This window comes from Diospyros lotus, chromosome 11 (assembly GCF_014633365.1).
Source record: "Diospyros lotus cultivar Yz01 chromosome 11, ASM1463336v1, whole genome shotgun sequence".
Lineage (NCBI taxonomy): Eukaryota > Viridiplantae > Streptophyta > Magnoliopsida > Ericales > Ebenaceae > Diospyros > Diospyros lotus.
This window is the reverse complement of record NC_068348.1, coordinates 28762841-28784767: the sequence shown is the minus strand read 5'-3', so window position 1 is coordinate 28784767 and position 21927 is coordinate 28762841. Positions and strand designations below refer to the sequence as shown.

Sequence of the window (21927 nt, the reverse complement as noted above, 5' to 3'; positions counted from 1 at the left end):
AAGAAAGGGCGTATGATGCTTGCATCGGGTTTGGCAAATTAGACGCGAGTAAGAGAACATTTTTATATATTTGTATCTGTCCATATTGTCCCATGTTTATTTGCCTTTGTTATATTAATTTTATATTTATTTTTAGTAAAAAAATCTTGTTGATTGGTGGATATTCATCAACATCACAACAAAAACTGAACATAGTTTTAAATATCTATTATATCAACTTGAACAAGTAAAAGGAAATGTTTTGATGCCACCATTGTTCTTCTCATAGTTGATAAATTATTGCATAAATCTTGTAACTTAAACCAATTAGAGATAAATCATTGTTTGTCTTGTAATAATGTTAAATGTTTTATGACATATAAGAGTTTACACTATTCTCACTTGATGAATCAATTCTTTTTGTTCATATAATACTTATTCAGCTTATTTTACAATTATTTTTTAGATCTGTATTCTAAATTTCTTAATTTTGTTAAGAAAATTAAAATAAACTTTTGAATCTTCAAATTTCTCATTTGACGATACAACTGTACATATGTTAGGTATTCGGGTTTTATTGTCACAACTAAAATTTTTACGAATAAAATTATCTTTTAAGTGAATTTTAATCTTAAATATTATTTTTTCTCTTTGTGAGTTCTAATATTCAAGGCTTGTGAAATTTTGTAGCCAATATTTTATAATTTCTTATAAAATCTATTTCAATTATGTTAGTTGTCGCTAATGCTTGATGTTGATTGTGTTATTTGTTCATATAACTTACTTTCTTGTCAATTTTCAAAAAAATGAATAAAGAGAGAAAAATTCCGTAAGGCCTCGTGAATTATTGTTCTATACGTCCTATGTAATCACTGGAAAAAACAAGGTGCTCAAGTTAAAATTGGGGAAAATTTGAAAGGGGTCCATGTGAGCATATTTAAAGTTAAGTGGAATAAAGAGAAAATATTGGGCAAATGTGTAATTAAAGATAATTATGCCGAAGGCACGCACGTAATGGAATGCGCCGGAAACCGAAGAAGATACCAGAAACAGGGGGAAGAAGAAAGAAGGAAGGAAAGAAAGGAGCCCGGATGCTCGCAGGTGTCCAGAGGAGCTTGCCGGAGGAGGCGGTTCGCCGGACAAGGGGCTGTGGCCGGCGGTAGCAACTGGGACGCAGTGAACAGAGAAAAAAAGGGACAACTCCAGCGAGGGTTTTTTTCTCCGTTTTCAGCGAGATTAGGGTTCCGATTTGCTTGAAGAAGGTCCCCGAGGTGAAGTACAGACTTTTCATGAACGATTCAAAGCATAGATATTGCATGGAATTAGTAACAGGCATAAGAGGCTCGTTGATATCAATAGTCAGGGTCTTCCTTTGATGGGGGTCAACGTCGGTCATGAACTCCCATTTTAGGGTCGTGACATCCTCCCACTCCGGAGTGTTGTTATCGATTTCTTAGGAAATCTGTTCCACCTACTGATATTTATTATATTACTGTTCATGTCTTCCCGGGCAGATTGTTTTTGGGCATGATTGTATCATAGAACTAATCACTTGTTACAATTTTCAAACCCCTTTCAGGAAACTGGACAAAGAGATAAAAATTCCAAATCGTTTTGAGAGAGAGAGAGAGAGAGAGAGAGTCCCTGTCTTCATTCCACAGCAGCATTTGTTTTTCCCAAAAGAAAAGAAATGATTTTGCTCATGCTTCAAGTTAGAATGTTGGTCTAAAGCTCTGGCCAATAAAACCATAGCTTTTTGTATCTTTTTATATGTGTTTTCTGGAATTCTCTTCTTTTTAAGGGGAGGAGGGAAATAGGTTTTTTATTAGGTTGGAGAAAGAGTTAGCCCCATACAACAAAGTAGTAACCAAAGGTTTTTTATTAGGTTGGAGAAAGAGTGAGCCCCATACAACAAAGTAGTAACCAAACTGTTGAACCCTATGGTAAATGCAAATTTCTATAACAGATAAGATCCAGAGATCTTGCTACGACAAGGTTTCTCTTTTTTCTTTCTATAAATGCAAAATTGAGTTATTAATAACCTTATAAAAGTATATGCTAGAATGGCTACCTCTTGATGTTTGTTTACTTTTGTGCCAGGAAATTCAATAAAAACTACTATCTGAGTAGCTAGTAACATGCAGAAAGGTTGTGTGAAGAAAATACAAGGCTCAACTTCAGACATGATTAGTTGCCTTCCTGGCAACGTGATAGAAAAAATTCTAACGTGCATGCCAATACACGATGCGGTGAGGACAAGTATTTTGTCAAGGAAATGGAGATATGCCTGGGTTACACTTCCCCATCTTGTATTTGATGACGCATTCTGCAGAGAATCGAGGAGAACTCCAAAAGATAAGCTTATGATGACTATTTATCAAGTTCTATTACTTCACCAAGGACCAATACTCAAGTTCAAATTATCCTTATCTAAGTTGGAAAGTTGTGCTGAGATTGATCAGTTGCTACTTTCTATATCAAACAATGGTATCCAAGAATTGATCTTGAATATTTGGAGAGGTGGACCTTATAAATTGCCGTCCTCAATTTTTTCATACCTACAGCTTAAACATTTGAAGCTACATGATTGCTTGTTCAATCCCCCTCCTACATTTAAAGGATTTAGCAAGCTCCTTATTCTTGAGCTTGAGTATGTTTCCATTACTTCTGAGGTTTTCTCTAGTTTGATTTCCACTTGTCCACTACTTGAAGAGCTGAATCTTGTAATTTGCACCAGCTGTGCTTACCTTGAAATTATTGCCCCTAATCTTAAGTGCTTATATTTTGAAGGCGGTTTCAGTTCTATATGTTTCAAAAATACCCCTAACCTTGCTAGAGTTTCAATTAATTTGTACGATCTCATGAATGGGGAAGAAATATCCAAGTGGGTCACACTTTTTGCTGGTCTACCTGTCATTGAATTTTTGCAGTTGAATTGTTGTTGTTACAAGGTAAACTACGTTTATTTTAACCATGTGATTCATTCAATTAATTTCTTGTTTGGGGCCAAAGTGAGGATGCCATTTTTCTTTATTTGTTTTCTTTTCTTGCTGTTAGTTGTCTCCTGTAGGTGGCGTACCAAAAAAGCTTCCAACTAAGTTGAGCCATCTTAAGATTCTCAAGTTGTATACTATGTGTATGGAGGACGCCAATGTGGTCTCAAGTATTCTTTGCTTAATTAGAAGCTCCCCAAACTTGGAAAAAATTGCAATTTGGGTAAATAATGACAAAGTTATGTTTCTTGTCCTTATAATTGACCTTTTTAGTCTTGAGGTTGAGAGTATGATTCCTTCTTTGCAGGCATGTACTGATGAAGTTGAAGTTGATGAACCTGTTCTAAAACTTTTAGAAGAGCAAGGATGGTGGGACATCTCTTTAAATCGGCTTCGGGAAGTGGAATTGCAACCGGCATCCAGCACAGGGTTTGAATTGGAGTTTATTAAGGTTCTATTAGCCACATCACCTGCCCTGGAGAAAATGGTTATTGAGCCAAGTTCATTGATGGATCTGGAAAGATATAGATTCTTGAAGGAGGTGACACAATTTAGGCGCTTATCACCTCTAGCAGAAGTCTCTTATGAAAGTCCATTTGATTCTTGAAGGCCAAGTTTAGCATATGGATTATGTCCTCTTTGACCAGCCATGGTCTTTGTGAGGCAGGAAGATGATCTTTTTTAGTTCTGTTAGGTCCAAGTCCAAGTGACAACTGCAACTTGCCATTTATTGACTTTCATCTCTGTTCGGTAAAAGTTGCAACTTCTTTGGCATTTGGTCTAGTTCTGAATGTTTTGAAGGTATTCTTGGTAACAGAGTGAGTTTTTCTGCCAAGTACTTGGTGATTTAGATGTCTGCTATGACAAGAAATGCATTTGCACCTGTTTATTTTGGAAATTCAGCCTTTGCATGTCTTCTTGAGTTGTTTATTTTTTTTCTTTGGTCAGAAGAGTTTAGAATGAGCTGTAGAAGAGCTGAAAAGTTAATCATATTATTGCTAGACATATTCTTTGAAAAATTTAAAACTAAAGTAGGATTGTTTTTCCAAATTTTAACTTTTGATATCCAACTTCAATGCTTTTTTGAGAAATAAAAATTTCAAGGTAATTTATTTAATTGAAAGTAAAAATTGGTAATTTAAAACCACTTCCACTAAAAATGTACATAGTGCTCAATAATAGGTTAGATATGCCTAATTTGAGATTACTACAATTGCTAAGTCAAGTTTCAGAATTAAATATGTAGCTATATCTATTACTTTTTTGTTTTGTTTTTTTTTGGGAGAAAAGGGGAGGGACAACCACGTAAGTTTTAAGTGCTATAAAATCAGTTGTGTCTATATTTGAATAATATTTTATGCAGAAAACACAAAGAGAATAATATTAAGAATCTGCATTGTGCTTCCTAATATATGCAGAATCATATTAATTTTTATGTTGCATCTTGTGCTTGCATGTTATAAATTGAAATGCAGAATGTTAGTTATTAGCAGCAAGTCGATCATTCAACAAAATGGAATGATTGGACATTTCAATGATCAATGATCAGAATGTATAACAGATTGCAAATGGATGAATTTAAATAAGAACAAGACAGACTTTAAATCATAGCAGATATGGTGATATGTTACAAGCCATCTCTCTTCATTACAACAACGTTGTGGCTGGTCTTCAAAGTGAAAACTCATTCCTTTCTGCAAAACCATTCCCCCCCCCCCCCCTCTTTCTTTCTCCTGGCTTTTAATTGCTATTCCTCTTCTTCTTCCCTGGGTAATTCTTCTTAGAGACATCCTCTGTACTTCTGCTTTGCGGGCTCTTGGGAGGTGTAAAGGCACTTTCCTTTTAAGCTCCTTTTGGTTTATACTGTCTGGCGGTTGCCCTTTGTGTTGATGTAGATATAAAGGAGAGTGGATAATGAAGATAAAGAGCAGAAAATATGATGAGAAAATCACGGAACTGTTCCCCAGGCTTCATGATAATGATACAGGGAAGGGTGAGCCAACAAGAACATTTGCAAGGAATAAGATGGCTCTTTATGAAAAGCTTAGCATCCCTATATTCAATATTGGGGGATTTATTGCTTCTTTAACACCAACAACAGTGCCAATGGGATTCCGCCAGCATCCTCAAGCCGTTTTATGTTTGATTTGATCTTAGCTTCTGATGGTTCTGTACTCTATAGCATTATCTTTGATTTACTACATATTTGATTCAATATTTTATGTCTCCAGAACTGTTTGAAGATTGATAGAAAATAATGTGGTATGTAGTTGGATGACTTGATGAAGTTGTGCATCTTTTGTGATTTGGTTGTGTCATTGACAACCTAATAGAGCAGTCTGTTGTTTTGATTTTGACAGGGATGAAATAAATTTTGGACGATAGATAAGAATTATGGTGATGTGTCAGGGTCTCGATCCTGACAAGGGAATTCTGATTGATGAGGAGAATTAGAGTTTGGTTTTAGGAAAGAAAGAAAGAACGAGAGGGAGAGAACAGAAAGAGAGATAGAAAATTAGAGGAAAGATAATGGAGAGAAGAGTGAACAGAGAGATTTGGGAGAGAACTGAGAGATAGAATGAATTGAGAATTTTATTACGAATTCATCGATGCCCCCTTTATTGAGAGGGAAAGGCCCTTATATAGGCCTATCCTCATAGGCGGTTCAATTGTTACAACCACCTTCAACCGTATCAACTACTGCCAACAGCGTCTAGTTACACTACCCTCTACTTGTTACAACTAACTTCCTTAACCACCGTAGGGTCCTGACATGATGTTCATATTTGGTCCAACAATTTATTATTTGGAAGGGCGAAACTTGGTTGGACGAGATGGAGTTTTAAAATTCAACCTCTCTGAACTGTTTCTTATTGCCATAATAGTTCACGATAATTGGCTAACTCCTGTGGACTGACAGTGATTGAAAGGCACTTTTTAATTCAAGTCTCAGATGCCACTCCCATCGGATCTTTATTTTTGTTTATTGAATTTCCATGAATTATTGCCTTGCACTTTTGTGATGCTTGGTTTACATTTGAAGACCAAGCACAGCCTGTTTGTATCTGTACTGATGCAAAACTGCTTTTGTGTGCCAAATAATTTGAATGACTTGTTGCAGGGAAGTGGGCATGTAGGCTTGTGTATTTATACATCTCTTACCTCATTCAACGTATCCAACAGAGAAGTCATATGGTAGATATTTCTGTTTCATCACTCCAATCACACTATTTGAGCAGAAAAAAAAGCTAGATGAGGATTTCACAGGTTATAGAGCTCCAGTGCTTGATCACATCATGAATCTGGAGCCTGGTCACTGATAGGCAAAAGTGTGCGTGGCACCAATGTCTCATTTGAATCTGTGAGGGACATGAAGAAGGGATGTACTTATTTCTGTGAGAGTATTGTGCAGATACGCTGGGAATTCCTAACAACACTATTGATAGCGGATATTGTTAAGACAATATCACAGGGCATTATTGGTAGAAAATGTGGATAGAGGATATGGTGCTGCGTCTAAAACTTCTGTAGTGGATTGTACATGAAGTGGATATATCCTCCAATGATGTTGTAGGAATAGTAGGTTAGGAACATTTTCTGAATTCAAGACGAGCCATAATCAAGTAAGATCTTTTGCTTATTAATAGCTTTTCTCAAATACCTTGTTTTCTTGATGCGTCACTTTTGAAATTCCATTTTGTGTAGATTTTAGCACCATGATGAATTTATTCAGAAGTATCAAGGTAGAACACTGAAAGTAAATGCTTGTGGAAGTGTCCTTTAAGGCAAACTAATGACTCTTTGCCCTTGCAGTTTTTCATGTAAGTGGAAGTTGCAGTGACTCTGTGAGCCTTTTGGCATTTGGACAAGATGCTTCTCTCTCTCTCTCTCTCTCTCAGATAAATTCATCTCCCCACCCAAAATAACAGATCTCTCCCCATTTGAGTATGCTTTTAATAAGAAAGACTGTAAGGAGGCACCAAATGGGGAAAACCCTGTATATCAAGTCCCCTTTGAGTATTTCTCTGCCTTACGAGTATTATTTCTTGCTTAGAGTGTATCTGTCATTTTCCTTACTGAGCATTTCATACCAGTAACATTTTTTTTCCAGTAAGTCATACCAATATATTAAATTGAGCTTTATTTTTCTATTTTTTTTCATTGCTGTGAGTAATACATTGCCATTTATGTTCTTCAGATTTGATTGTCTGTTTACAAAGGAATTTGTTACTTCCGTTATATATTTTCCAGTCTAATACTTAACGTTTACATCAATGGTTGAAGATGATAAACATAACCAGGTCCCACAGGCATCTACTTATGTACCTAGAGAAACTACAGAACTAAATACACATCGCCTTAAGTAGCAGTAGTTATATGTAGTCAAAAAGTACTTGATAGTCTGGCTAGTCATATCCAACACCATTCTATGCTTTAAAACTTGAAAGATAGTTTCAAGTCGAGCCCAAAAAAATGGTGCTGCACTTCATGAAGACCATAGTATACTGTCTCCAGTATACACCGCATCATTGAGTGTATTGGTTGGGTACACAAAGAAGGAGAGAGCTGCCCTGGCCTTTATGTTCCTGTAGTCCCTTCTCCACATGTATGTGCATGTGTATTTGTGCTTAGGATGGATGAATTAATATTGATGTTCCATGGGAGTCTGCATCTTTTGGTGTTCAAACATGTGATTCATGTAGGAAATAAGAGGAAAAGCAACAAGATTTTTGAAGAACCTCTAGACTTGTATTGGCCATCTGAATCTAAAGTTCCTCACTTTGAAATTTCCATTAATTTGTTGTTTGGAGCCGCTGTGTTTCTTTATTTATTTTCTTCTCTTACTGCTATTTCACTTCTGCTGGTGGTGTATCAAGAAGAGTTACAACTAATTTGAGGCGCCTTATCATTTACCTAAGAAGAAGAAAGAAATTGAGCCTTCTTAAGATTCTCAATTTGTATCATATGTGTCTAGAGAGTTCAGATGAGGTTTCAAATATTCTTGGCTGAATTAGAAACTTAGTGAACTTGAAAAAAAAAAATTGCAATTCAGGTAAATAATGACTTGTGTTTCTTATGTTTATAATATACCTTTTCAGTTTTTAGGTTGAGATTATGGTTCCTTCTTTGCAGGCACTCCCTGATGGAATTCCAGATAACAAACCTATGTTAAAACCTTTAGAAGTGCAAGGATGGCAGGATATCTCTTTAAATCTGCTTCAGAAAGTGGAATTGTGATTGGCATGTGCCACAAAGTTTGAATGGGAGGTCATTAAGGTTCTATTAGCCATGTCACCTGCTGTAGAGAAAATGTTTATTGAGCCAAATTCATCGATGACTTCTGAAAGGTTGAGGTTCTTATAGGATGTGACACAATATATGCGCTTATCTACTTACAGGGAAAAAAAAAAAAAATATAGGCATTTATCACCACAAGCAGAAGTCTCCTATGAATTCTAGTCTTTCCACTTGAAGGTCAAGTTTAGCAAATGGATTATGTTCTTTTTGGCCAGCAAGGATTCTGTGATGTAGGAAGATGATATTTTTTTTATTCTGTTATTTGCTAGATCCAAGTTCAAGCAACAACTTGAAATTGATATTCATGGACTCCCATTTCTCTTTTGTGAAAGTTACAACTTCTTTGGAATTTGGCCATGTTAAGAAAATTTTGAAGATATTCTTTCTGACAGACTCATATTGGCCATCAAATTCTATAAAAATTGTTCAGTGTAGTAATGTTTCCTTATTTTTGTGTAAAACTATGGTGGATGGTGCCTTCAATGATCTTACATGGCGTAATTGATCTTTGGTCACTTAATACTAGAAAGGAGAACCCAACTTGGCCTATTTGTTCAAGTGTTGGCTTACTGATTCAATCTGATTCCCTATAGGGTCTATTTTATACTTACCCCCATGTTTGGTCTAGCTTGGCTAGGACTTTTTGGTAATTTCTATTCATTCAATCTTGTGGTGTTTTTCATTATTGAAGATTATTGATCTTTTCTCTTGAGACATGAATTTTGATGTTGTCTTCTAATAATATAAAATTAAGCAGCTGCAAATGTTAATATGTTTTGAATCACCTCTTAATCCTCTGCCAATTGAAAACATAATTTGATTAGTACTTGGCTTTGGAAGAATTTGACCATTATAAGGTGAAAAGCTGGAAATAAGGCCTTAAGGGAGGGAAGATTCATGAGTGGAGTCTGGTTGTTCCCCCAAGTCAGTTTTTTTTTGTATTCAGCAGCTCTTCAAGATTTTTGGCAGTGGATTGTTGTGTATCTCAAATGTGCAGGGTGAGCTGCTAGATGGTGGATGATTGATTTGAACTCATTATCTATTTGTGCTTACCTTTTGGATACTTGATAGTTTTCATTTTGCTATTATATTCATCAGGTTATTTCCTCTGCATCTCTGGAAATTCACCTTTTCCAGCAGTCCTGCTCTCCAAGTAAGAAGAGGATCAAGCTGTGGTGCATATTCTGAAGCCCTTAAAATACGAGTTGATGGTTATCCAAGTGAGTACACAGAATCTGAAACTATCAAAATGATGATAGTATAGATTACTTTCTCTTAGAATTTTTGTATACCAAGAAGCTCCATGACCCCAACCTGCATACAAGAGTGATCAAAACTACATCAGCCACTGGTGATTGAATCAGTGGCTCAAAGAATTTTCCATTTTATGGGAATAGGGGAAACATTATGCGACTAGGTTAAGCTCACATTTACTTGAGACTTAATCAATGGGCTATTGATGTCCATGAAGGATCGCAAATTGGTTGTTTGTTGCTATTTTCTCTCTGCTTCGGGGAGACTATTCTACATTTCCTTCCTATTATTGTTGCTAAATGGATGAATTCTTCCTATTATTGAAAATAATTTTTAAAAATATATTTATTTAATTAATATCTAAGATATAAAAATACTTTTAAAAATTTTTTAAAATAAAAATTTAGAATGTAGAAGTTAAAAGTTTGAAATTGAAACTTTTAATAGTTTACAATTCTACTTTTACAATAGTATTAAATTTTATAAATATTTAAAAGTTATCAAAAGTACTTCATATTTTGAATTCAAACTCCAACAGTTGTGTATGAGATACATATTTATTTATATATTTAGAAGTTTTTAAAGTGATTATGCCTTTTTGTGTATGAGATATAAATAATTTGTGATTTATTGATTGTCATTGTGAATTTGTGACATTGTTTATATAATTCTAATGTACTAGAGTTATTAAATTAAAATATCAACAATTCAAAATTCAAATTCAAAATTGAATTATTTGTAATTTTATTTTGTTTATAAAATTAAAATTCAATTCAGCCCAACGAGCCAGGTCTATAGGCCCAAGCCAAGCCCTTAGACAGGTTGAGCTGGGCTAAGCGAGGCCATGGGCCCAAAAATCTTGGGCTCGGCTTGGCCCTATATAACTGGTGAGCCGAGTTGAGCCTGACTTAGTACAATAATGAGCCATGGACACACGTGACTCGTTTGTCATCTCTAGGTTAATGGTACGCAGCAACTCTCCATTTCAAGCGTTTGTTCATTGTTACCTTAAATGGGAGGCTGTTATTGGTGCTTTAGTTGATGTTCATTACATTCTCTGTCTTTGGCAAACATGAGTTTCCTCATGCCTGTAGTGAGATTATCTTTATGAGCAAATGCGTGAACCACAATATGCCACAATAATTACATTCAGAGAATAAGTATAGTGATTTTAGGACAACTTGTACTCTGAATGTGCCAAACCAAGTAGAAATAGAGTGTTTAGCTTGAGGTCAAGTCAAACTTTTCTGATCATGTCTATACTACAAGCTTGGATCACCTTTGTGTCAAAGAGCTTGACCTTCATTCAATTATCTAAGAGAACCAGAATTGAGGTTGAGCTTGAGTTAACTCTCAATTGAGATTTTTTGAACTAGATATTTAATATTTAATTTGTGTAAAACATGAATACCGAGTCATTAAAACTTCAGCTAGAAAGTAAAAGATATGAACCCAAATGATTTGGAAAGATTTCACATAAAAACTTGCTAATAGAGCAGCATTTGTTTTAAATGCATCCTTATTAATGAGCCTCTACAAGCCAAGTTGGGCCAACTTAATTATCAAATAAGCTTCAAATTTATTCTAGCAAGCATTATATTGTACAAGGTTATTGTGAACATCTTGATTCATTTGTAGCTTATGGACAACAAAACAGTTGATGCCAGCACATATATAGGTCATAGCTCAAGGAAGCACTTGTCAAAAGGGCATCCTCAATGCGTGAAACTCCCTAATTTACGAGAGTTTGAGGGGTGAATCCTTCTTACTCACAGCCTTACCCTTGCATTGCAACGAGACTATTTTACAACTTGTACCCATGACTTTTCAGTCAAGAAGGAGCATCTTTACTATTGTTAGTAAAGTTTGTTGTCTCAAGGAAACTTGTGTACTTAAAACAAAAATAGTATGGAAGGGTTTGGAACAACTATATCAAAATGTTACATTCTTTGTTAACTACAAAAATTAAAAATTTAACTATTTAAAAATTACTCCATACTCCATTTTTATCATATTTACATGCTTGCTTATCCAAATTGACAATCATATATATTAAGAAAGCTCTTGATAATTTCTCTATTTGCTTTTTCTTTTTCTTTTGGGGTTAATTGGTGTTGGCAATCCTACTTGGACTTGAGCGTTTCAAACTCTCTATTAGCTAGGATATAGGAGATGTATGGGGACCTCTAACGCATTTGTGCCATATCTTGACCCCCTACACCACTAACTTCAAATGGATCCATTAGCCCCAAGTGGGGATAAGCAAGGAAAATACAAACACGCTACACTAAACTGACCCAAACTGCCAAACCATGGTCTCCCTTGGGCAGCAGTTTGCCATGGTTCGGGAAATTAAAAATTGACCAAAGTGGTTCATTCTTGGTTTAATGCTTAGGTAAATCAATGCCAAAACAGACCATAGTTTTCTTGTCAACCAATCAGAAAGTCTTGCAGGCCGTTTGGTACACGGATTAACTAGTGATGGATAAACTAGTGTTGATCTATGTTTGGTAAATGAGGTATCACTTGAAGGTATAAACTATTCCATGTTTGGTGTGTAAAAATAAAAAAATGGGGTATTGCTTGTTATTAACCACCAAAAGACCAAACTACCCTCAGCACAACACAGTAAAATCTACTCAAACCCATAAAGCCAAAATCCTTCCAAAACCCCCAAATCTGATCAAACCCACAAATTAAGATACGTTCAAAATCACAGTGATCAAACCCAAAATCATGGGTCAAAACCGGAATCTGATTCTGAAGGCAAAGGCAACTAGAGGGAGAGCGTAGAGGTGAGAGGGAGATTGAGAAGGTGGAGGCAGTAGTTGGTTGCAGATGGCAGAGAATACCAAGAGAGGGTGATGAAGGTAGTAACTGAATGGAGAAAGAAGGGGTCAATGATGGCACTGGCAACGGTGGAAGAGGGTAGTGGTGGTGTCAATTGCAAAAAGAATGAAGGAGAAGAGGAGATCGAAAGGGAGAGGGAGGATCGAAGAGTCCTTGATGGTGAAGAAGAGATGATGGCAATGAGTGGTGGAGCAGAGGTAGCTAGTTGGAGGAGGAGGAGGAGATGATGATGGCAGTGCATGGCCAGATCGACGGTTTACGAAGGTCCAACATCATTGATGAGAGAGAATGTGGTGAGGGCTTTTAAAGCAGAGGGGCAAATTTGCCAAGTGAGTTTATAATCTTAATCCCCATGGCCGGCTTATTTTATCCCAAGGGTGCATGTGGGACAAATTATCCCACACTCTGATAAACTTGTCCTCAGATAATTTTATCCCAACCACAATTGGATACCAAACACGATATTAATTGTTTCAATGGTATTACTGCTTCTTTATCCTTGTACCAAACACGTTGTTGGTTTTCTCAAGCCATGGTGAAAAAGTCTTCAGCTTAATACAAATCAGAAAGTTCTGTGATTTTCTCAAGCTTTGGTTTCTCAAATCACACCATTCTCGATGTCTCGTTTATCCTCTCCTCTTTTTGGTTCTCTCTTTAAATCTCTGTGAGTGAGCAAGATCCAGAAGCAAATTGGTGGGGTTTCATGTGAAAGCTCCATTGCATGTGCTCAGATCACTCCAATCTTTTCTCTGGAAGGTACTCTTCTAATCTTTCTCTCTCATGATTTGGCTGTCTCCAACTTCCCACTAATCTTTTGCCCTAACCCCCATTTACAATTAAAAAAATGAATAAAAAAAGGGTTCGAACCTAGATTTCCAGATTTAAGAATCAGTTTCAGATCTGGGTTCAACCCAAATCTGAAAATGAACCCAGATCGGACACTCATTTTTTATCTGATTTTGAAATTGAACCTAGATCTGAAAAATGAGTTCAAATTTGGGTTTGAAATTGAATCCAGACCTGAAATGAGCCATGCTTCTTGGCCATTATCATTGATAACAAAAATCATCATATATTCAGTGTTGTTATGTTATTTGCTAGACTCTGGTACTTTGCAATATCTGATGTCATGTGCAATATAACTCTGCTACTATCACTGCATAACACCCTATTTATCCCTTGGTTATGACACCCATACATCACATGCGAGTTCTGGGGAGACAGGAATAAGTGAACTTCAATGTCTTGTTTTCCTTGCATATTGCACTTATTCTTTAATTTCTATTGGAGTTAATGGGCACTGTCTTGGAGCTTCAAGGCTTCTTGGTTATTATTATTATTTTTCCTGGTCTCCACGGACAATAGTCAATAAGCTATGACAGGATTCAGATTTGTGGATGGCATTCTATTGTTTCTAAAAACAGTGAAATTTGATTCAGTTGTTTCTTTATTTTTGGAATTCAATAGCATTGTTGCTATGGATCTTTTTTGGCTACTTCTATTCTTTGTTAGTTATTGCTATAGCTCAAACTGCCCGAACCAGTTTACCAGCATATGATGGGTTACTTGTGGTTTTGATGATTTGGGTGCTTTTAAGCATATGGTGGGTTAGTTGTGGTTTGGAAGGTAGGTAAATTGTCTAATGGTGGTTTGATTTGAAAAAAAAAAAAAAAAATGAATAGCCCAGATTGACAACCACACTCCTAACCCCAAGTCATCTTATTGGTGGAAGGGACATGAGTTGAACCTTTGACAACGTTGCTCTATTATTAGACATTAGAAAACTTGGCCAACCACCTTGATGGTAAAAGCTCTTTATTTATGTGTGTGTGTATTTTGCTAGAAAGCTTATATTCTCAATGCTAAATAAAGCTTGCCATCTTGGACTGATGTATGTACTCACCACAGAGGAGCTTGTCCATGGGGCTAAGATTTGGCCATAATTTTTGATGAGGTAATGAAATCTAGTTGATGGTTGGGAGGATCATACCTGTGTCCTTGTGAGGGAGAATGTGCCCACTTTTCTGCTGAGTATTTAATGAACAATTTGATTGGTTTACCTTATTAAAAGGACTATCAAAAACTGAAAGAACGTTGATAAACCTGTGATGCATGAAGTAGCCAGGTTGTTCTTGCTTTTGCTAAGAGGTAAAGATATTTTCTTCTTTTTTTTTCCCCCTTTATTTCTCGTTATATTGATTTGAAAGATTCCTTTGGAACATAGTTCTGCAGACAAATCAATGAATGGTATAATGGGGAAACAATTGTCCCTAATGCAATGGGGCAGTAGCCAAACTGCACGGGTTACCAACTAGCAGAGCCATGAACATTTGTTGAGCCATTAGATATCAAAAGTAAACTAAAACTCTGTCCCATGAATACCTAGCCTTTTGCCTTTTGTATCTTTTTATGTGTATTTACTGGAATTCTTTTCTTCTTCTTTTTCCTTTTAGGGGAAGGGGAGAGGACTGGGTTTGTTTTTTTTTTTTTGGGGGGGGGGGGGGGGGGGGGGGGGGTTGATAACATCATAAAAGCATATATCAAAATGGGCTACTTCTTGATTTTCCCTTACTTTTGTGCCAGGAAATTCAATACAACCCACTACCTAAGGAGTGCGCCACTTTGTTAGAATGGCTGGTGAATTGCAAAGAGGCTGTGTGAACAAAATGCAAGGCTCAACTCTGATCAGTCACCTTCCCGACAATGTGATAGAAGAAATACTAATACGCATGCCGATACAGGATGCGGTTAGGACAAGTATTTTGTCAAGGAAATGGTGGAATGCGTGGTTGAGACTTCCGCAGCTTGTATTTGATGAAGGATTCTACAGAAATTCAATGAGAAGATCAAACAATGACCTTATGATAACTATCAATGACCTTATGGTAATTATTTATCTTGTTCTTTTACGTCACCGTGGACCCATAATCAAAATCCAAATATCCTTGCCTGAGCCAGCAAGTTGTTTTCTGATGGATGAGGTGATACTTTTTTTGTCAAATAATGATGTGAAGGAATTCATCCTTGATATCAAGAGAGGTAGACATTACAGATTGCCATCCTCAATTTTTTCATGCCCACAGCTTAAGCATTTCAAATTGCGTTCCTGCTTGGTTGGCCCTCCTCCTAGATTTAATGGATTTAACAGGCTCCTTTCTCTGGAGCTCAAGGATGTTTCCATTACTTCGGAGGTGTTTTCTAGTTTGATTTCTATTTGTCCACAGCTAGAGGAACTGAAACTTGTAACTTGCACTGACTTATGTGACCTTGAAATCACTGCCCCAAAGCTTACATGCTTATATCTTGAAGGTGCTTTCAGTTCTATATGGATCCAAAATAGCCCTGATCTTACTAGGGTTACAATTTTTTTGTATGATGTCATGAGGACGGAACAATTTTTTGACTGGGTCACACTATTTGCTGGTCTACCTGTCGTTGAAGTTTTGGAGTTGGATTGTGGTATTCTTCAGGTAACACTAATAAATTTTTTAAAGTATGTTATTCATTTAATTAATTTCTTGTTTGGGGCAAGTGTGCCATATTTATTTATTTTTCTGTCCTGCCTGTAGTTAATTCCTGTAGGTGGCATACCAAGGAGACTTCCAACTGATTTGAGCCATCTTAAGATTCTCAAGTTCTATGAAATGAATCTACAGGATGAGGATGAGGTCTCGACTATTCTGTGCTTCATTAGAAGCTCCCCTAACATGGAAAGAATTGAAGTTCAGGTAAATAATGACAAAGTTATGTTTCCTTTTGTTTCTTTAGGTTGACACTATGGTTCCTTCTTTGCAGATGGATATTGATGGAATACCAGATGACGATGCTGTTCTATAACTTTTAGACAAGCAAATATGGTGGGACATCTCTTCAAATCAGCTTCGGGAAGTGGAATTGGAACTGGCATCAGGCGTAGGATTTGACTTGGAGTTCATTAAGGTTATATTAGCCACATCGCCTGTCCTGGAGAAAATGGATATTGATCTAACTTTATTGAGTGATATGGGAAGATATAGGTTCTTGAAGGAGGTGACACAAATTAGGCGCCTATCGCCTCTAGCAGAAGTCTCCTTGTGAGTTGAATTAGAAAGGCGCTAGTCAATTTGACTACTATACTCTATTGAGTTTGATCTTTTTCAGTTCTGTTATATGAATTTGTCCTAGTTCTGAAAATTTGTAAGGTATTCTTGGTAACAGAGTGTTTTTTGCCAGGTACTTGGTGATATGGATGACTGCTGAGACAAGAAATGCATTTTGCACCTGTTTATTTCTGAAAATTCTGCCTTTGCATACCTTCTTGAGCTGGTTATTCATTCTGTGAGTGAGAATAGTTGAATATAAACCATTTTCAATTGTGGGAAAAGTAGCGGAGCAATGATAAGTTTATTTATGATTTGAGATTCCCTACAAGGCTACAATCCACTTTCAACTGTAGCTATGCGTGTTGTCAATCAGAATCATCTCTACTTACCCTTTGTTAAACTGACTTTTTGTCCATGGGAAGTGTGTCTATTTGCCCCCAGTTGGTGTACTGATTTTATATTTGTTTTCAGTTGGGAAATAGAGTTGATTTGTTGGTGTTCATCAACATCACAGCAAAAACTTGAAATATGCATTTTGTTTACATTGAAAATGAAGATACTCCAAATTAATTAAAATATGTCAATTAATTATTTTATTTTTTTGTTTTAACCAAATGATTTTTATACATAATAAAAGATATAATAGTTTCAAATATATATACCTATAAATAGAGATAATTTGAGATTTATATAGGTTGGTAATGACAGGGATGATGATTGTGTGGTATTCGTTGATTTTGTTATTATTTTTTATATATTTATTTTCAGTTTAAATTTTTAATTTTTTGTGTCTAGTTTTCACTTCTAATTGGATAAAAAAATTGAATTTATTTTTTGATTTTTTATCTTTATTTTCAATTCCTATTTATTGATTGATAGCAGAATGTTGAAGTTTAAAGTGACATAATTTAGATGTTTATCACCTCTAATGGAAATCTTCTACAAAGCTCGAGTCATCAGGGATGAAGATCAAATTCAGCATATGAATTATATACTCTTTGATTAGACATGGCTTCTTTGGACCTTGACCAAGTAATTAAAATTTTGATAATATTCTTAGTTAAATATTTTTTTTGTTAAATATTTACTGATATGGATGACTGTTGAGATAAGAAATACTTTTGTTTCAGCATATATAAATATCCGAGTGGTTTCAATCATTTAATAAAAAATTAAAATTAAAAAAATATTTGTTACAATTGAAATTGCCATCAAGTTTTGCATTTATCTTCTTTGAAATGTTTATTTATTTGAGTGAGTTAGAAGAGGTTTTGCCTCTTGAGTTAAACCCTAGAAGAGTGGAAAAGGAAGGATGCTGTAAGCCATTTTCAATTATGAGATATATCTCTAAATACTGCTTAGAGATATATCTATTACTTTTTTTTTTTTGTGGAAGTAACTTAAATAATTTCTATTTGTATCAAATTCCACAAATGTTTAGATGAGTTAAGGTTATACATTTGATTACAATAAAAGAAAATAACTAAAGATGAAAAGGTATCACGTCTTGCCCCATGATCCCATTTTATATAATATACATATAAATTTGAATGATATTATATAACTATTCTTTTTGTTTTACATAATATATTTGTTCTTTTAGTAATACAATAATTAAAATTTATATATTTGAAAACCTCAACAGATAGTCGGTAAGGCTAGGCAAGAAGGAAGAGTAGAGAACCACCAGAAGAGATCGGTAGCTGGCGGCTTGACCTGTTGTTCGTGAGAACATAAGGATGGAGCATCGAAGGAGTAGGAATGCATCGGATGGGTCTTCGAAGAATGCTTGTGAGGTATGTGGATGAGTCTTCAAAAGGGTTTGCAAGACAAAATGCAGCCAAAAAGACACGCAGGACTTTCTTACAGACCTTTCGATGCCTAAGTCAGTACAGGTCATGAAAAAGTAAAGATGCATTAAGATGCAGTGTGCTTGGGTGTGTCACATAGATAAGATTCGTAGGTGCACTATAAGGAGGTGCACATGTGAGTAGTATGAGTGAATTGTGTAGATGGACTTTTTGGTGAGTGACACAGAAGGATAAAGAGAGATTATGTGGTTAGAATGGCTTGTCTGAAGCCAAGGGGACGACATATATTTATAAAGGTAAGTTGTGGCTGGGACACGTGATTGGCACGTGACATGTGGATGTAGGGAGTGCATGACTTTCTTGTTACATCTAGTGGTTCTGAGGTTAGGCATACATGAAAGGACCTAAGTGAGAAACCCTCCATTTGGGAAGGGTCCTGGAAGAGAGGAAAGCCTTTGGAGGCTAGCCTTATTGCCATAAGACGATAATGGGTGAGATTTTGGGGGGTCTTCGGGTGACTTGGGAGGTCACCGGGGACTTGACCAGTTGCTTACATCGATGCCTGAGAGGGCCATTTGCAGGTGCTTGTGAATGAGGAGCTCGTGGCATGACACGAGGCGTGGTGAGGCACGCGACATAACATGAGGAGGCACGCATGTACATTGGTCGAAAGGTATGCGACAACAGGGTGCGCATGGACACACGTGGGGCATGCATGGACACAAGGTTTCGCGGTTGAGTGTGGATATGCGTTATTGGCGTGTGTATGGGCATGGATGGCATATGCTGAAGAGCGAGCAAAGCTGCATGGTCTTTGGGGCTCATGGAAGCTCGAACCTCAGAGGCCTCAGCCCCCATGGCCCTATGCACCCATGTGTACGCTAGTCTTGCTCATTCCCACCTAGCTGTGCACCCTTGCACTCATGTGCACCCACGTGGCCCATGTCGTGCCTGTTGCCATGCCATACGTGCCCTATGCACGCCCTACTATCACATGTTTGCCGCACTTCTTTCTGCCAATGTGCCCACATGCTTCTTCATGGCATGTCGCATGCCTCGCCAAGCCTCACATCGTGCCACGAGCTCTTCCTTCACATGCACCTACGAATGACCCTTTTAGGCATCCACGTAAGCATCCAATCAAGTCTTTGGTGACCTCTCAGGTCAACCAAATACCTCCAAGATCTTACCCCTTGTTGCCTCATGGCAATAAGGCCAGCCTCTTAAGGCTTTCCTTCATCTCGAGACCTTTCCCAAGGATGAGAGGTTTTCTCACTTAGGTCCTTCCATGCATGCCTAATCTAGGGATCATCGAATGCAATGGGAGAGTCATGCACTCCTTACATCCGCATGTCATGTGTCAATCACGTGTCTTAGTCACAACCAACCTCTATAAATATCTGTCATCTCGTCAACCTCAAGAATGCCATTCCAATCACATATTTCTTTCTATCCTTATGTGTCACTCACCTAAAGAGTCCATCTACACACAACTTACTTATACTACTCACTCGTGCATCTCCTTACAATGCACCCACGAATCTCATCCCTGTGTTACATCCCAACATATTGCATCTTACTTCTTCGTGACTTATGTTGATTTAGGCATCGGAAGGTCCGCACGAAAAAAATCCTCTCATGCCTTATGATTGTCATTTGTCTTGCAGATCTTCTGGAAGACTTATTCATGGACTCTACAAACACTCTTAAGGAGAAACATCCAAGGAACGCCTTCTTTCATTGGTTTTCAAACGTATAAATTCAATTGTTATATCCCAGCAACAATAATATTATATATCAAGCACAACTTTGATGCACGAAAACACTAAAACAATGTCGTTTTGGCCTTTTTCAAACATTTCCTATTTTAAAATGCCAAGAAACACCAAAAAAATATTTTGGGCCCATTTTTATAATTTAAAAAATATTTTGACAATTTTGCAATATTAGAAAAATATTGAAAACACATTTCCATTCCACAACCACATTAGAGATAGAAGCAACTTGTGTTGATATTCATTGAATGGATGATAGAATTTATATTTATATTTGGTTGAATAGTTATTTTTTTATATTAATGAATTTTATTTATAAAAGATCCTTATATTTTTTTTTGTTTATGTGTTTTCTCGCATTTCTTTTTTCTATATTTTTAAAAAATATCATTTTTCTGTTTTCGTTTCATATCATACTTGTTTTCTATTTTTATTTTCATGTAACTTAGGAGCATGTTAAAAATATATATATATATATATTTTATTTGAGGCATATAAAATTTTATATATTTTAAATCCATTTAAAGACGAATATTCTAACATTATATCATTAATAAAAGGATCTATAATTAAAACTTTAAATTATATCATTATGTCATTCAATCTATTTTGTATTCATAAATTTATTATTAGTATTTTTTTTATTTTTCATAAATTTAATTTCCCTTTCTTCCCTTTCTCTCTCCTCTCTCTTCTATCTCACAAAATATATTTTTTAATTAAATATTATTTTTCTAATAACAAAAAATATATTTATTGTGTCACAGGTAAAAAGCCAAAAAAAGCCCAAAAACTCATAATATCTTTTTGGACTAAAAGGTATAAATTTTCAATATACGGGGGTCCCACACAAAAGACGCAAAAACGATAAGTCTGACATTTAAAAATTCTTTTGAATATTTCAAGAAAATGATAGATAATTATCCATAGTGAATTCTAATTCTAAAATGATTATGAAATATTTGGATAAATATCATTCCTAAGAAATTTTATCCCTAAAAGGGGCAAGATAAATACATCTATAAAAGATACAAGTTATTTGTATCTTAATTCTAATAGGTTTTAAAATACCAAAATAGATGTTATCTATAACTATCATAATTCTAATTATATTAGAATTAATTAAGATAAGCGTTATTTATAAGAAACCTAATTTTGTTATACTTTAAATCACTCTATATTTTTCTATAAATGAGGAGGCATTTATTTCTAAAAATTGACAACATCTTTGATACTAATTTCAATATAGTTTCTTCATCATACTCAGTATCTAACTTAAAAGTCAGAGTGTTTGCACGGGGACCTCCTCGCACCCTTTGACTGTTTTTTTATTTTTGTAGACTCAGGTGATTTGAAGACAACGTTTTCATTCAACAAATTTATTGTTCTATTTATGTAACAATAATATTGTTGAAATAGAAAATATAAAATTAAATATACAAAAATAAGTTAATAATAGAAAATTATATTTTAAGTTACAAAAATTATTTCTAAATATATATAATATTTTCTTTTTTGGATGAAATATGTATATTAAAAAATATGTTTTAAATTTATAATTAATTTTAAATTATAACAAAATAAAAAAAAAAATGTTACTAAACCCTTTGATGATATAGTTTTTACTTTGAACTCCATTATAAATGAGATCGTTAAAAGTAGGAGAGAGCAAAAGTTTAGTTCATTTGAACTAACTGAATTGAATTGACTGAACTTGTTGGTTTGGTTCGATTTTTTTCTTGTATCAGTTTGATTCAATTAATTTTTCTCAAATATTTGATTTTCGGTCTTCGGTTCAAATTTTTTGTTGGAAGAACTAAACTAACCGAACCAACTAAACTTTAAAATGATATTGTTTTAATATTTATAAAATATCGTCATTTTC

At 35.4% G+C, this 21927-nt stretch overlaps 2 protein-coding genes across 12 annotated transcripts; both read left to right on the top strand.

Annotated features, from left to right (window-relative positions):
* Nucleotides 1-1007: 1007 nt before the first annotated feature.
* LOC127812619 (F-box/FBD/LRR-repeat protein At1g13570-like) lies at nucleotides 1008-16896 on the top strand. Of its 11 annotated transcripts, XM_052353069.1 has the most exons (9): nucleotides 1008-1250; nucleotides 2080-2930; nucleotides 3037-3195; nucleotides 3280-6595; nucleotides 6678-6793; nucleotides 8106-9490; nucleotides 14958-15844; nucleotides 15944-16102; nucleotides 16170-16896. In XM_052353069.1, exons 2-4 carry the CDS (start codon nucleotides 2118-2120, stop codon nucleotides 3577-3579), a joined length of 1272 nt encoding a protein of 423 aa, XP_052209029.1. In that variant the 5' UTR covers nucleotides 1008-1250; nucleotides 2080-2117; the 3' UTR covers nucleotides 3580-6595; nucleotides 6678-6793; nucleotides 8106-9490; nucleotides 14958-15844; nucleotides 15944-16102; nucleotides 16170-16896. The 11 variants fall into 11 exon arrangements, with proteins under 11 accessions (XP_052209029.1, XP_052209030.1, XP_052209028.1 ...); XM_052353070.1 differs by having other exon boundaries at nucleotides 3280-3773; nucleotides 6094-9490; XM_052353068.1 differs by having other exon boundaries at nucleotides 3280-3790; nucleotides 6094-9490.
* On the top strand, nucleotides 15005-16613 carry LOC127812825 (F-box/FBD/LRR-repeat protein At1g13570-like). The gene is made up of 6 exons (XM_052353351.1): nucleotides 15005-15259; nucleotides 15458-15844; nucleotides 15944-16102; nucleotides 16170-16202; nucleotides 16254-16403; nucleotides 16587-16613. The coding sequence occupies exons 1-6, from the start codon at nucleotides 15005-15007 to the stop codon at nucleotides 16611-16613; spliced, it is 1011 nt and encodes a 336-aa protein (XP_052209311.1).
* Nucleotides 16897-21927: the final 5031 nt, after the last annotated feature.

What these genes read in the sequence shown, in the direction of transcription:
- LOC127812619 (XM_052353070.1), top strand. Translation starts at nt 2,118, where the DNA reads ATGCAGAAAGGTTGTGTGAAGAAAATACAAGGCTCAACTTCAGACATG. An exon ending in TGAATTGTTGTTGTTACAAG is followed by an intron (nt 2,931 to 3,036) that starts GTAAACTACGTT and finishes TCTTGCTGTTAG; the next exon opens with TTGTCTCCTGTAGGTGGCGT. An exon ending in TGGAAAAAATTGCAATTTGG is followed by an intron (nt 3,196 to 3,279) that starts GTAAATAATGAC and finishes CCTTCTTTGCAG; the next exon opens with GCATGTACTGATGAAGTTGA.
- LOC127812825 (XM_052353351.1), top strand. Translation starts at nt 15,005, where the DNA reads ATGGCTGGTGAATTGCAAAGAGGCTGTGTGAACAAAATGCAAGGCTCA. An exon ending in TGGATTGTGGTATTCTTCAG is followed by an intron (nt 15,845 to 15,943) that starts GTAACACTAATA and finishes TCCTGCCTGTAG; the next exon opens with TTAATTCCTGTAGGTGGCAT. An exon ending in GAATACCAGATGACGATGCT is followed by an intron (nt 16,203 to 16,253) that starts GTTCTATAACTT and finishes TCTTCAAATCAG; the next exon opens with CTTCGGGAAGTGGAATTGGA.